Source organism: Electrophorus electricus, chromosome 7 (genome assembly GCF_041902795.1).
Source record: "Electrophorus electricus isolate QZ-2024a chromosome 7, ASM4190279v1, whole genome shotgun sequence".
In the NCBI taxonomy this organism is placed as follows: Eukaryota; Metazoa; Chordata; class Actinopteri; order Gymnotiformes; family Gymnotidae; genus Electrophorus; species Electrophorus electricus.
In genome coordinates, this window is record NC_137503.1 from 8,587,470 (window position 1) to 8,602,182 (window position 14,713).

Here is a 14,713-nt window from a genome sequence, read left to right on the forward strand (position 1 = left end):
AGTTTTTGTTATTACCACACGTTAACCTAACCCTAACCTCAAACAATGTGTTGGTTCTATAAGATAAAGCTGCATTTTTTATTTTATTTTTTTTGCTTGTTTAAAACCTGCTAATTAACGTCAACTGGACCTGGAAAGTACTGCTGTAGCTTGAATTGAAAGGAATGTTTTGTGTCAGCAATGTCGCTAATGTATTCGAATGCTTTACACAGGCATCTAAACCAATATTTTTAATCTGTAGGCCACACCGTTCTGCAACATATTTGTCTTTAACTGTTTAAAACATAAGGCGTTAAAGCTGTGTAAAATTGTTAGCGTTTGAGATAAGAGTATTAACTCTCAAAAGGACACCCGTGATCTCAGCACGCAACAGAAGAACACAGGCGTATTTATCCGCCGAGCGTGGAGGCCAGCGACATTTGATTTTTCTCACCGATGCTGTCATAACTAGTGAAAATTATACTGGGCAACAAATTGGAACTTGTTTCTTTTCATAAACAAAAAAAGCGCAAGAGCCTCGGAGCAGTGCAGAGATCACAGAACAGGAATTTGGCAAGGAGCTGGGTGCGGGCAGACAGAGAAGAAACTCCTTCACTCTCCAGAACCACCTGCAGCAGCTTACATATGTCAGGTCAGGACACAGCCTCCTTTCTTAATAAACATGAAGAGGAATTGATCAGACATTGATCAGACATCAGATATCATAAATTAGGACTTTAATTTAATTCAGAAACCTTTCAAATCTGCTCAGTGCATTTTGGAAGAGCGTGGGGTTTTTTTGTGCCAGATTTTGTTCACTGCATCAGCACCACAGGTCAGAGATATACAGCAGCTCAGCTCTAACACCACACACAAGCAGTCCCAGTTGTCAGAAGCTGAGAGTTGTCAGCCAAGTTCCAAATGGAGTATGAAAATCAATAGACATGAGCTTCTTACCTTAAGAATCCAAGTACAGGAGGGTCATCTTGAGAGGTGCAAACAGACTTACATTTTACGTTCTATTTCATACTGTTTGTAATTTAGATTTTGTAGTGCTGGTATAAAAAGGATTAGGATACAAGCGCTAAACATTTGACCTTGCTTTTCTCAAAAATCACCAACAGCTGAAGGTTAAAAATCTTCTGTTCAAGTACATTAGTTAGGGCATCACTGAGAGCCTACAGAAGGAATTTGACTACAGTCAGCAGGACTACAAGGACCAGATAAAATTCATACTGATTCAACCTAAACATGAAAATGAGGCAAGGAGCAAGTACATTCTGCTCATACAGGAGGAATGGAGAAAGTTTTATTACTCTACTGAGAGATGAGCAGAGGGTCAATGTGTGAACAAAAATATTAGATTCAGATTCAGATCTATCTATGAGCATTATTAAAATATCTGACATAACAGATTTACAGGAAGTGTTATTTAGTAGTAAGCCTTCAGCTCTAGCTCGATGCAGGAATAACTTTTAACAACTGTAACAAAACTATCAAATAGTTGAAATGTAAAAATTACAACACAGCTCTGCTTATTTATATTTCACATATTTTATACAGCCTGTTGTGTTATATGTAGTCTTGATGTCCTATGGAGTTGCATATGAGCAATCACCTCATCATGAAAACATAATCTCTCCACATGAAAAAGCAAATAACAGTCCATTTACATTCACTGAAGTGAATAAATACAACTGGCCCACCACAAACGTCTCCATGACATGTTCGGCAAGACTGTAACCCCTTGTTCCGTATTTGTGGGATAAACTGGCTGTTACTTGCTGAGTGATTTAACATTTATTATGTTAAAAGACCTTTATGAGGTCTTTTTTCCCCTCAGTTGTGTGGTTCTGGATACCACTATGTTGCTGGGGTAATTAATCAGATTTCACTCAAATCAAAAGATGACATCTAGACTTGTTTCAACAGATCTTTACAAATGTTTGAACATGTCAAGTCTGAGTTAGCTGCAATTCCTCTTATACCCTGAATATGGAACCCTCCAAATGCCACTAACATGCAGATACACCACAACAAGTGAAGTGGAAAGAGGTGCAAACTTCAGAACTACAGACCTGAGAGTGGACTATTTACTATGGAACAAAAAAAAGCTTGAGACTGAGGCCTTATGACAAACAGAGTGAAGTTCAAACAGAGTGTTTATAGAAAGATAATAGATCATCAAGACTTTGTGTCTGTGAATGCAGGGGTTGTGGGGTTTGTTGAGGTTGTGAACATGTAGATTGGTTTGGAAAAGGTTCACATGTATTCTGTGGTGCTTTCTGCGAATCAGACCATTTAAAGGCAACTTTTCCTTTAATATTCTCCTCTTCCCCAGACCTCTTATGGTGGACTCTTTTATTGTCTGTAAAATAAGAAGTGGGCGGGGCAAACTCTGACTCCCGCTCATCCCGACGACGACTTGTCCACTGACCCAAAAAGAATTCTATAAGCAGAAATGATTAAATAACATTGTATACATGGATAAAAAAATAGTAATAATATGAATGTTTAGGTTTGATATGGTCACGTGTGTGTGTGTGTATATATGCATCTCATTACCTTTGCCTCTGTCCCACTCTCTGACATGTGGTACTCCTGGCCTGGAGTCTTTTCTTTCTTGAATTACCACCTCCACCTTCGGTGTTGTAGATGCAGAGGGTGGAGGCCCATTCAAATCACCAACCTTGTCCTCATCCTCCTGAACTGTTGCATCAGCAATAGGAACTACAAGAAAACAGAAATTCCACATTGACATCTACACTAGGGATTTTCACAAACAGTCTAAATGCATGCATATCTGCAAATTTCTGGCTACAGTGTCTAACAAACAAAATATATACCTTCTTCCTCTTCAGCCCCTGGCTCCAGCTTGCTTTTCTTTATCTTCCTCATCCTCACTTTTGCCAGTCGAGCCTCAAGCAAAGATTTCCTCTTCTCTTTCAGCTGCTCTCGCTTGCTACGTTGCACTGTGGTCTATAGAAAGAAATAAAATAAAAGTAAATAAATAAATATATATAAGATAAAACACACACACACACATACAAACCACATGCTAAGCACACAGAAGAACTACCTGGAGATCATACTGCTTTTTACTAAGAGTTTCAACAACCTGTGCTACTGAAACTATCATTATTAGGTCATCATAAAGTGACATACAAGAGGTTACAAATTACAGTTTAAGCATTTAGCTCACTGAATAGCTGTCTGGCATCTTCTTCCTAATATAGTGTCAAAGATTTTTAAACCATTTTTCTTCCATTGTTTTTAATGAATTTCATCAACAGTGCAACACGTATGTTAATTTACTCATATAAATTAAAAGGTTTCCTGTAATTTATTCAGAAGCACTACTAAAATGAGCAAGAAAATGGCATTGGCAGAATGATGGTAAAACACTATGGTGATCGCTTCACAAGGTATGGTTTAAGACTGGCCTCTATTATTCTGAACAAAATTATTTATGATTGTTGGATCGCTGGAATACAGAGTACTTATCTGGAGCATCTAAGATTGGTCAGGGTTCACACAGCACACAGACAAAAAAAAAATCTGAACAGAATTGCTCATTTGAATATTATAGCCTTCTCAATATAAGCATTGCAATGTCCAATATTACAATAGTGAAAAAAAGAATACATTGTACCACCCTATTTGAAATGAACTTTCTGCTATGCAAAGTGATTGACTAATGGGTATATGAGGAAACTAAAATGATGAATATTAGTCAGCAGGGCATACTACTAAGAATGCAGAAGCTCATTTTGGTGTTCTCTGGATCCTCACCTGGTCTCTCAGCATATCAAGAGTTTCTCTCTGTTTTTGGCGGTGTTCCTCATCTTGAGAAAATGCAAAGTATCCAACACCCAGCTCTCTCGCCTCTGAAACAAACACAAAAGTCCTATTGAGTGCCAGCCCACACCTTCATTTAAGACATATCTTTAGCACAACAGAGGCAAATGTCCCAGAGTCTATCAGCGGATACTCAACGGCACCTCTTTCTCACCTTGATCGCGGATGTTTTCATAGTGGATGGGCCCCATGGGCCTCTTCATCTGCTCCTCTTCCTCCCTTTCCCACTGTTCTCTTTGCATTTCTCGCCTCATGTCTTCAGACAACAGAGTCCTATCAGGTCCAACCACTCTGCTGTGAGACAAACACACACAGTTGTAGGCAAACATACAAAGCACCATAATATAGAATAAACAAATATGAGAGAAATTAAGATATATGGACTTTGTCTATGTTGTATACCTTGTGCCTTGTAAATCTTGATCCATTTTCTGAAACTCCGGTAGATCTTTTCTTAAACACTTCCTTGATCTACCTAATGCATCAACATAATCCACCCTGAGAGCGAAGGGAAAGAGGAAGAGAGCACACTCAGGCCTTGCATTCTAATTACTTAAGGAAGTATACTAATTATGGGATGCCAACACTCATACCATTCCTCATCCTCACTCTGTGGAGGTGGGATAGGGATCTGTGTGTCAGTGTCTTCACCATCTCTGTCTCCTTTCTCAGCCTGTCTGATATGTACCTCTCTCTTCTGGTCAATAATCTTCTGGGTGAAGTCAACCAAGTAAAGACTTTCAGTCTCTTCATCTACACATGAAAAGTACCAGAGTGTTTCAGAGGTTGCCTGCTGTTGAAAACTCCTTGTAAAGTATAACAAATCCCATAAGACCATCCAAAACACAGGATGCTTTACCCGGGAAATCCCCTTTAGTCATTTGTTCATACAGTCGTGCCTTCTCTTCCAATTTCTGCCTGGAAGAATTTAATAACCAGAGGATATTGTTATTAAATATACATGAGAAAAATAAATGTGTATAAGACCAGTGTGTTGGAGTGGCTGAGCTAACATTTATTCTGTTTTACCTTGATTTGTTTAAGGTATTTTCTTCCTCTGTAGCTTTCTCTACATCCCGCTGAGCACGGGCAGACACCCCTTCATTCTGCTTACTCCAAATACTGGGCTTCTGCACATGAACCAGTGCATACCAAATTAATACATTAGCATAACATGACATCAACAATTATTTTTGTGTGTCATTTCTCATTCAGATTACTTGCCTTTGTTTTGGTATGTATCTTAGGTACAGCTCCTGCATCCTGAGAAAGTCTTTCCTGTTTGAATGTCTCCTGCTTCCTATAAAGCTCTGCTTTCAAATCAACCAGCTATTAAACAGGTAAACAAGTGGAGAAATGACAAGAATATAATGTTATACAGTGCAGTCAGTAATTATTATTTTTTGCTTTGAATTAATACAGATTGAACCTGACCGTTTCCAAGTCAGTTTTTTTTTTTTTGCCAGTATTGCTGCACCATTAACTTCAGCAAATTAAAAAAAAATACACAAGAGAGCTGACACAAGGACAGAAACATACTACAAAGCAGCTAAGAATATTTTTGTGTCCTGGCAAGGTTTCCCAGACGTCCAGTTTTAGGCTGGACAGTTCGGTTTTGCAGCGCTCTGTCCTCTGCTCTACAGAATGCACCCATTTCTCACCCATCTGGAGTGAACTGGTAGTTGTTTTCCATTGTTCAATATTATTTTAACATGTCAAAGCAAATACCTTGTATTTCAAGTGTTTAACAGATCACCCTTTCACATCACCTATCGGCTAACCGCAGAAAATCAGTTAGCGTTAGGATGTTTGCAACAATACCAAGAAAAAATGTATTCGGGTCTTAGTGGCCAGTGTTAAAACATTAAGTTATATTATGTGCACCTAGAGCAAATTGGTCAGCTCTGTTCGCTAACTGCAAAATTTCTCTCTCCTGACCAGCTGAACGAGCTGTGATGTACATAATACCCACCAGTTGTCCAGATAGCGTTAGCTAATTAGCTCGACTAACAGACATTATCTTAATTTACGAGGGGTCGACCAACATTAACCTTAAAAATGACTAACCCTATATGACAAATAATCCTCTTACACTGAACTATATGGATAAAGATACGAGGAATGTACATATCAAAACCGCGAGCGTTAGCTGCCTAACTTATCCTTGCTAACCTAACTATACGTAGCTAACGCTAGCTATACAGGTAACGAAATCAAAATGTCGTTAAAGAGTTCTCTGCATTTCTATAGATTGCTACTATGCATCTGTTACTATGGTCACAACCTACCGACGAGGCTGTGACATTATATTGCTTTTTCTTCTTATCCATATTATTTTAAGGTGTCGACTTTAATGGATATCAACATGTTTATATACACGTCGCCATCTTGAAATCTATAGTGCGAATAAGTGAAAAACACGACCTCTACTACTGTGGAGTATTACTGCAAGATAATAGGGCAATCCTGATTTTAGGTTATAAAACACTCCGTTTTCATTCATATTTCTCTTCATGTAATAAGAGACATGATATGCTATAAGTGAACATTGTTATTTTGTTTATCTTTTGTTTAGAGATGACGGCCACATAATGTGCAATAGAATAAAAGTGAAAAATAAAAAAGTTTGCAAGATGGGTTCTTTTTTATTCAAGTCTTACAAGATCACACTAACAACACAAATAATTTACTACTCATGGGTGAATCACGGGAATCCTTCATACAAGGTATAAGTGACTAGATGTATTCAAATGAACAGATGGCTTTTGGGGCCCTTCATGTTCATTTGACCATATCAGGTATTCAAACCAAATAAGCTAACTGTTTCAAAAGACCATATGTGCATATTTCTGTAAATAGGCAAATGCACTAAGTGTGTTTGTTTAAGAGCTATTATCAGGAAAATTATTCCAATCAATCAAAAGCTGTAATTGAAATAACGCAGTGGTCCAGGTAGAAAACATCTTCCACTCACCTCTCCATTCACCTCACAGCCATTTATCTATTGCATACTTGGAATTTCACAGTGAGTTCACTAGAACAGCCAGTATCTTTTAAAAACATATATACAAATACAAATATTTGATTACACTGCTGTAGTGTCAGAAATATTCACTGCATTGATGGACAGGGACATTCCACTGTTTGTTTTTTTCACAGTTATCTCTCAACTCTTGACACACAGCAGATATATAGGTTATTAAGGCTGAAGACCCCAGTGTAGTCTGAAAGCTGAAACTGAAAGGTCAACCAGGTACCCAACCAGGTAAGACATACACATTCTAAAACAAACCTTCAGTCAACAATTGTTTTTAGTATTTTTCTAGCCAGCTGTGTTTTAGAGATTTGTGTATGTCAAATTTTGAGCATTCTGAAATGACACTCATAGCCAGCCATGTATTCAGAACATGTATTCATCACACTAAATTTGTTTATCTTTTCCTTTTAAAATTCTGGTGATTAGCTACTTTCTCGTGCATAACAAGAGATCCCCAGTGACCTCTTAGGATGTTGTACCGTGCCAGTCATGCAGTCTTGCTCCTCTGTGCACTTTCCTTGTGGGCAAAATGTGTTCTGTGTGGCTCCAGTTTCCTCAGCCCAACCCAGAAACCACAGGTGGGGTTAAAAACAGTGCACATTAGCAGCTGCAGTAGTTTCTTTGGTGTTGTGTTTCACCTGTTTTGGAGATGATGAAAGATGGTAATGGGTGTATGGCTGTGTGTGTTTTAGGGTCATGGAGACCGAAAGCAACCTCGAGTGGGACGGGGGGCTGGTCCAGAGGTTCCTCTGCTACCAGAGGATCATCACATCATGGTATGCATGCACACATCTACTGAGTTTTTTGTTAGGTACACCTACACCGATACCACCAATCAGTCAATTCTGTGTACTCAGAGATTAGTCAACCGATGGGAGAAGACTTGTGCCATTTTTCCAGTGGCTTAGTTCATTAAAGACCTGGGTATTTACACTGTATATTGTAAATGTGAATGTATATGAAAAATCAAGCTGACACCCACCCTTTGGTCAAAACCAGGTCTTACATATAAGACACCAATAAGGGTTGATTTACACAGGCTACCGCCAGTCAACTTCAGAGCACAATAATGGGGCCAGCAGAAGTGTACTGCAACTTGCAATTGACTGTAAAATGCATGGCAGATTCAGCTATAAAGTAGGCATACCTAAATAAGAGATCACTGTACATGCTAATACATGTGAAACCTAATCATTAAAAATACACAGAGATCCAAATATTTAACTAGTCAAAACTATTGACCAGATTAGTTGATATACATCAATTCAAAATTTACTTAGCAAGTGATAAAATACTGTTCAAAAACTAATCAAACTAGCTCATCAATCACAGCTGGGTGTGGGCATGATCCTAATATTTTAAGCATATATAATTGACAGCCTACGATGGAATACTACAACTGTACAAAAATGAATATACTAACGATAATGCAAATAATTATTAAGCTCAGGCTGAGCACACCTTTTCAGGTGAGTATGTTTTTGAATTCATGAGTACTGATGGAATTGTAGACTTTTATGTCAATTGGGATGAAATGTAATCTATATGCTTAGATACAGAAACTCTGTGGACAGTGGGAAACTGCATATACTTCACTGTAAAATAACCTTCCCTAGCACTGACTACCTTCAAATACACATATCTAAGGTTTTGTTCTCCATTTGTGCTGCTAAGGGGGTAAAAAAGCAGAAATGCAGATTTTGTAAGAGAGTACACCTTATGTAAGTTATACACAACATAAGGACAACCAAGTTTACACTGGAAGGGGAGATATTCTGGCAAAATAAATGTATTTACTAGACTTTGCAACAGTGTTCACAGTAAACCCTTTTTATATGTATTATGTTCCTAGAGGAGCAAGGGTAATATAATTAGAAAGAAAACACAGATTTAGGTTCCTTGGATCTTTACATTTTGACAATTTAATTTTTTTCCTTTTCCTCCCGCATTGGACTTGCTCTCTATATGAGTCTAGCTGAGCACCCCTCTTCAGGTGGGTCTGTCTTTGAGTGATGCAGAATATGAGAAGTATGGCACAGCACTGCAGAGGATCCTGATGGACGTCCTGGGTGACATTCTCCCTTCAGGTGGGTTGTGATATCACACTGGCTCTCTGTCACACAACACTGTAACAGAAAAGTCAAATGTGTTTGTTTCCCATTTGTTTCAGAGTGACCAAAATGACAGAATCTGAAAGGATTAAGACTCTTGCAACTTACTATTGCACAAATGAATAAATGACAATACAGCTAATTGCAAAAAAATGAATAAAAGTCCTTCTAAGCAAGTTGACTGTGGTCCTAGAATTACCCGAGCTGCAATTAACTCACAAAAGACAAACTGTAATTTTCTGATTCTGTTGGCAAGGGAAGTCTTGCCAAATCTCTCTCTGTCCTGTCCTTATCTGATGGCAATGGCATAGTCACAAAGGTCAACAATGTCGTATCAGGAAAGACACATGCTAAGGGTCAGCTCCAGGTGGTGTAGGAATTAGCTCCAATTAAGATGTTAAGATTCAGTTATAGTGTCAACAAGCATGAATAAATGTTTCAGTTCCCTCCTAGTGGGTCAATAAATGCAGCGACACCTAAATCGAACTGAACAACTCACACGTTTAAAAAAATAATGACCACAAAACTTTAATGAGGAAAACTGGGAGAAATGCCTCATCAAATAAAAATTGTAGCTCCATCAAGACCTTACAAAAAATGACTCACACACACTGTAAACTTCCATATTTACCCAGAGATCACAATCAGTTACCTTCATGTATATAAAACTTTGCATGTAACTTCAAAAAAAAAAAAAAAAAAAAAAAAAAAAAAAATTTTTTACATAGAGGATGAAATATTTTAGCTCACTCAAGTTTAAACGTTCTATAGGTAACAGAATCCTTTCCCCCCATTGTTATGGCTATAACTAAATAAATGTATATAAAAAAAACCCCACAATGTGAACCTTCCTTCTGTGCCATTTTATTGAAATAGAAAATCACTTTTTTTTTTTTTTATGAACAGATCCTAAGTGTTTCACCCTTATATGACAATACACTAAGTGTACAATAGGATCAATCCATAGAGCAATTTAACAGAACTATTTTAAAGCCTACTAAAACAAACCAAAAATAAAACTACCGTAGCAGATTATCTTTCATATAACAAAAACATACTTGGCATACTAATCACACCGGCATATGTTTATAACAACACACTAATCATCGGTCAACACGAGCATATCAAAAACAGGAAATAAGCGTGGTTGTTAATGGGTATAGGTTTGGCTAGCATGCCAACTGATGGACAAAGATTACCACAACTCCAACACATACATTCAGCAGGTAACAGGTTGTAACTGCAACACACACTGCTTTCAGGCCATAACCATCACCATAGTACCAAGCTGAAGTTGTGGTTTGCTGTGGTCACAGGCCATAGATCTGTGTAGTGTTCTGGCGTACTGCTTGGAGCACAGTGGAGAGAAGCTCTCCTTTCAGCAGGCTGATCTCACGTAAGGTGTGTATGCCCATGCCAGGGTGAGCAAACCTACACAGTGTCTTGGGCACCTACAGAGGGACAACATTCAAGTGTCTTTCACTCAGATTTAAGCCAAAGAGCAGGATGAACATTTCTTTTAAATTATATTAAGTTGTTCTTGATATTGTGATAAAATAACCTGAATAGCCTAAAGCCAAAATACATCACCACACCTGTCTGGGCAAGAAGTATGGGGCATCAGTTTCCAGCAGAATACGATGGAGGGGGATTCTCCTCACTGCATCTCGGGCCTCTACAGCACGGGGATATGTTACCAAGGCCGTAAAACCCACGCACAGGTTGGAGAATTCACTCAGGAAAGGTTCAATCACAGAGTAACTGTTGGTAAAACAGTGTCTGTCTCACGCACGCACACACATACACACAATCATTTAGTTTATAGGCCTCCTATAGCTCACATACATTTGTACACAGAATGTTTTATAGAAACAAACCTATGTATCTTGTAGTCTCTAGGAACACACTTCTTCATGATTTCTAGCAAATCATCATCAGCATCACGGCAATGTATGACCAGAGGCTTTCCCAGAGAAATAGCCAATCGCAACTGCCGCTCAAACACCTGCATACAAATGCAAGTGACTAAAAAAAAAGTAATCAAATCTGCTTAATATTCACACATAGTGAGAACAGTAATAGGTTTTATAATTTATATATATTCTAAACTGTAGAAGTTTCCAGAGAAATGGAACATTTCAGACAAAAGGTCCTTAGCTCATTGTAACAGGACTCTGGTGCGTTCCATGTGGACAAACAGGAGAGCCAAATATTAGAAGGATAACGTGGACAATACATGAAGGACCTATTTTAATTACACCGCTATCAGATGGAATAAACTTGCCGTTTGCTGGAGTTCTGTAAAATAATAATTGTAATTGTCTTACATTGTTCAGGGTGGCCAACTGACTGTGTAGATAACTCCTAAAGTTAATTTATATGTGTAGCGATAGATATATTTATTGTAATAAGGTAACGGGAGGTTGGGTTCAAAACATACACCTACTTGTTTTGTTCAGCGATTGTAAAGTCAAGGAGTCGTGCCCAGAATTGTGGGGGAGTTATAGCATCACATTCGTTATACTATAATAATGTGTAGGTTCACGTTATTGGAGCAGGTAATTTTCCAAATAGATAAAATTGTGATCAATAGCTGTTTGGAATTTTGGATAATGCAAAAATGTTTAAATTATAGCCTTTATTTTGAACCATAGGGGAGAAATATTATCAATTTAATAATTTTTGTATCTAGAATGGTCCGGTCTAAGGAGTGAAGACTGAATATAAGGAGTGATGTTGGAAAGCAAGGGAGAGACGTGCTGATTGAATGCCATAATTGGAAGCACATTAAGTTGCCTTATTTTGGTTTAATTCTCTGTTGGCATTGATGACTGAATGTTTCATTTTTTTCTTCTTTTTTTTTGGAATTTAATTTTTTTTGTTTGCTTATGGCATCATGCCTGTGTCACTAGACTTTTTGGGTAAAATAAATCTCCATCATTGGCGTAATTACTACCGTAATCGCCCTCTGCTTCATCGGCCCCCGCTATCCTGTTACACCCATGAAGGACATTCTATTTCTGTGGAAACTTCTTTACTACAATTGTGAACTCTCTCTCTCTCTTTTTTTATATATATTATACACACATACATACGTACGTATGTGTGTGTATATATATATATATATATATATATATATATATATATATATATATATATATTACACATACATACACACACCCTATCAACACCAACTCTTAAAAAGAACAAATCCACCCATTAAACCCCCAAAGCTGTTCAGAATCACATTTACTTTCACAGCCTGCCTCCCCACCATACCTCTTTCTGTATGCCAAAATCTGTAGAATTCTTATGTGAATAGTCCAGGCCAATTTCCCCAAATGCGATGGTCTTGGGGTGGCGCATGGCTTCCATGATACTTTGCTCGTGGACAGTGTTATATTCCTTGGCGAAGTGTGGATGGCATCCAAATGCGCCCCAGACTAACTCCTCCCCCAGCAGACCCTCCCAGATTGCCTCCTTTAGCGTAATCCTTGGGTTGCAGAAATCTGTGATACAGCCACTAAACTCCACAGGAAAACTGTTGGCATATGCCATCCGAAAGCTTTGGAAACTCCCTTGGAAACCCATCTTCCCATAGAGCATATCCAGGTGACAATGGGTATCAACAAATCCACAGGAATCTGCCTTTAATGGGTCCGAGTCCAATATCCAAAGAGGTTCTGATCCTGCAGATGTCCTACGCGTGACATGGTCATTAGTACGGTATGTCCTTGAGGGAGAGAACACATGTGCCTCTGAGAACCTGCGTCCCACAACAGGAGTGTACTCACACAGTCTAGAGTGGTCTGGGGAAGTGTGTGTGATTCTGGCAGTCATGATGGGCAGGGCATATGGATCTGAAGGCAAAGAAGCCGTGCTGATTTGCGGTTGTAATCCAACACCCTGACCAAATGCTATGGCTGAACTATTAGGCAGACATGGTGTCCGGGAGGATGAGGACTCAGAGGTCATGTCATGTGGCGATTGTTTAAATGAAAGAAATACCTCCCCCCAAGACAATGAAGGTGGGTTTGCGTTACCTGTACTCATAGGAGGAACAGTGGTATAAGAGGGTTTCATGTTAACCCCTGGCACTCTAATTGTGGGCTGTTTGAAGTTTGGGAGCATTAATGTTGGAGGTGGATTAGGGACATATTCTAAAGGAGGTAGAGACTGAGGATGATGCAGTCCCATGTCCTGTTCTATTGTATGCTTGGTATGCTTCATCGGAAAATCATCCTGGGAGAAGTTCTCCAACTCGACAGGGTCTTCAACATCTGACCAATCAGGAGACTCGCACTGTGAATAGAAATGAACTAATGACAATATGTGGTCATAATTTGCATTAATCTGTCCATCCGGGCATGTACAGTGGTGAAGGCCACAGAGGCATGCTAATTAGCACCGGCATGTTAATATTAGAAAATGTAACTGTAGTATCATCAAATAAAATGTGAACCAAATGCGCCAATAAGAAAACTAGAGGTCAGCTATATCCTTTTTTCTCCTTACCTTAGTCTCTGATATCATTACTTGCTCTTCTTCTCCTGTGTCCAAAAAGGTGAGTGGTGATAAATGGTATGGCTCATGTTTCTTCAGCTTCATCTTTACAGCAGGCGTATCTATGACACACTTCTTTGCAGAGGGCTCCTTGACACTGTCCTCAGTACTAGTTAACTTCCTGGCATCAAGCCTGTTAGCAGCTCTGAGGGCTCCAAGGTATATAGCCTTTGATCTTTCCACAGTTCTGTCCTTTTGCTTCACACCAGCAGTGGGCATCATTGATGCAGGGGGGGTTAGGTGAACAGGTGGGGACTGCAGTTCTGACTGTGGGGTTTGATGTGTGCCCACGCACACATACACATACAGACACACATTTACTATTCATGTAAAAAAAAAAAAAAAAGTTTACATAAGCAGCCAATAAGCCAAAATGCTCCTCTAAGCACAATTAGTGCTTTGATTTCAGTTGAGTGAAATGAGTGGTGGTCACAAAAAGAGACCAACACCATGCAATACATATATGAATGACTTACTTCAGGAGTTGCAGCATGCTCCTGAAACAATCTGCATGTTCTCCTGGATAAGGGGTGTGCTTTTGGAGTACCCTCTGTCCTAGAAGGGGTTGCCCGTTTTCCCTGAGGTGTACTAAGGCTTACATGCTCTAGTTCACCTAGGTCGGCTGACCCAGTAGACATGTTCATGCCAGGATCCTCATTTGATTCTTCATGCCCCATATCCTCCCAGCGTGAGGGCCGAGCCAGGCCTATATAATTCTTCTGAAACTTTGTAGGTGACTTGAATGCTGTACGTAGCCATCCAAACTTTACTTTTTGCTGTTTACTAGTCATTACTCTAAAGCTAAGGAAATTGGAGAGTGTTTGAAGTAGACGGGTCAGTATCATTTGAAAATCAAAGTACAGCAGATTTACATAATCTGAATCATAAAAGGTTTGTGACACCTGACAGGCTCAAATATTAAAGCACAGGCCCTATTAAGATAATTACACATGAAGCCCAGTGATTGTACTCAAATATGAGTCATCTGTAATAATGATTCCCTCCCTTTCGTCACATTTAAAGTTTTTTGGTAACACTCATTCGTCATTTTTATATCAGTAACTGAAGGGTCATTTGTCCTAGCATGGACAGCTAACGCTTCACACGATGGTCCCGACTAATCCAAAGAAACCACTATAAAAACACTCACAGAATGAAACAAAAG

General features: G+C 38.9%; 3 protein-coding genes across 4 annotated transcripts; 1 reads left to right on the plus strand and 2 right to left on the minus strand.

Annotated features, from left to right (window-relative positions):
- Positions 1 to 1,257: 1,257 nt before the first annotated feature.
- ccdc174 (coiled-coil domain containing 174) lies at positions 1,258 to 6,263 on the minus strand. The gene is made up of 11 exons (XM_027007902.3): positions 6,126 to 6,263; positions 5,062 to 5,166; positions 4,867 to 4,967; positions 4,697 to 4,755; positions 4,431 to 4,590; positions 4,240 to 4,335; positions 3,992 to 4,131; positions 3,772 to 3,866; positions 2,826 to 2,958; positions 2,545 to 2,709; positions 1,258 to 2,428 (listed from the first exon to the last, which is right to left on the minus strand). Exons 1-11 carry the CDS (start codon positions 6,165 to 6,167, stop codon positions 2,130 to 2,132), a joined length of 1,395 nt encoding a protein of 464 aa, XP_026863703.3. The 5' UTR covers positions 6,168 to 6,263; the 3' UTR covers positions 1,258 to 2,129.
- ghrl (ghrelin/obestatin prepropeptide) lies at positions 5,183 to 9,159 on the plus strand. The gene is made up of 6 exons (XM_027007913.3): positions 5,183 to 5,515; positions 7,022 to 7,102; positions 7,301 to 7,452; positions 7,567 to 7,650; positions 8,850 to 8,961; positions 9,045 to 9,159. Exons 3-6 carry the CDS (start codon positions 7,345 to 7,347, stop codon positions 9,047 to 9,049), a joined length of 309 nt encoding a protein of 102 aa, XP_026863714.1. The 5' UTR covers positions 5,183 to 5,515; positions 7,022 to 7,102; positions 7,301 to 7,344; the 3' UTR covers positions 9,050 to 9,159.
- On the minus strand, positions 9,068 to 13,874 carry tatdn2 (TatD DNase domain containing 2). 2 transcript variants are annotated; one of them, XM_027007807.3, is made up of 5 exons: positions 13,501 to 13,874; positions 12,265 to 13,287; positions 10,863 to 10,990; positions 10,581 to 10,764; positions 9,068 to 10,436 (listed from the first exon to the last, which is right to left on the minus strand). In XM_027007807.3, exons 1-5 carry the CDS (start codon positions 13,768 to 13,770, stop codon positions 10,296 to 10,298), a joined length of 1,746 nt encoding a protein of 581 aa, XP_026863608.3. In that variant the 5' UTR covers positions 13,771 to 13,874; the 3' UTR covers positions 9,068 to 10,295. The 2 variants fall into 2 exon arrangements, with proteins under 2 accessions (XP_026863608.3, XP_081574061.1); XM_081717935.1 differs by lacking the exon at positions 9,068 to 10,436 and having other exon boundaries at positions 10,629 to 10,764; positions 10,863 to 11,010.
- Between the last annotated feature and the right edge of the window lie 839 nt (positions 13,875 to 14,713).

Bases quoted from the DNA above. Each gene is read 5' to 3' on its own strand.
- ccdc174 (XM_027007902.3), bottom strand. From the start codon at position 6,167: ATGGATAAGAAGAAAAAGCAATATAATGTCACAGCCTCGTCG. The intron at 4,968-5,061 runs GCAAGTAATCTG...GTTCATGTGCAG, and splicing joins AGATACATACCAAAACAAAG to AAGCCCAGTATTTGGAGTAA. The intron at 2,710-2,825 runs GTATATATTTTG...GTTTTCTTGTAG, and splicing joins AGGGGCTGAAGAGGAAGAAG to TTCCTATTGCTGATGCAACA.
- ghrl (XM_027007913.3), top strand. From the start codon at position 7,345: ATGTTGTACCGTGCCAGTCATGCAGTCTTGCTCCTCTGTGCACTTTCC. The intron at 7,453-7,566 runs GTGGGGTTAAAA...TGTGTGTTTTAG, and splicing joins GCCCAACCCAGAAACCACAG to GGTCATGGAGACCGAAAGCA. The intron at 7,651-8,849 runs GTATGCATGCAC...ATATGAGTCTAG, and splicing joins CAGAGGATCATCACATCATG to CTGAGCACCCCTCTTCAGGT.
- tatdn2 (XM_027007807.3), bottom strand. From the start codon at position 13,770: ATGATGCCCACTGCTGGTGTGAAGCAAAAGGACAGAACTGTGGAAAGA. The intron at 10,991-12,264 runs GTATGGTGGGGA...ATTTGTATGCAG, and splicing joins ATTTTGGCATACAGAAAGAG to GTGTTTGAGCGGCAGTTGCG. The intron at 10,765-10,862 runs GTTTGTTTCTAT...TGCGTGAGACAG, and splicing joins AGAGACTACAAGATACATAG to ACACTGTTTTACCAACAGTT.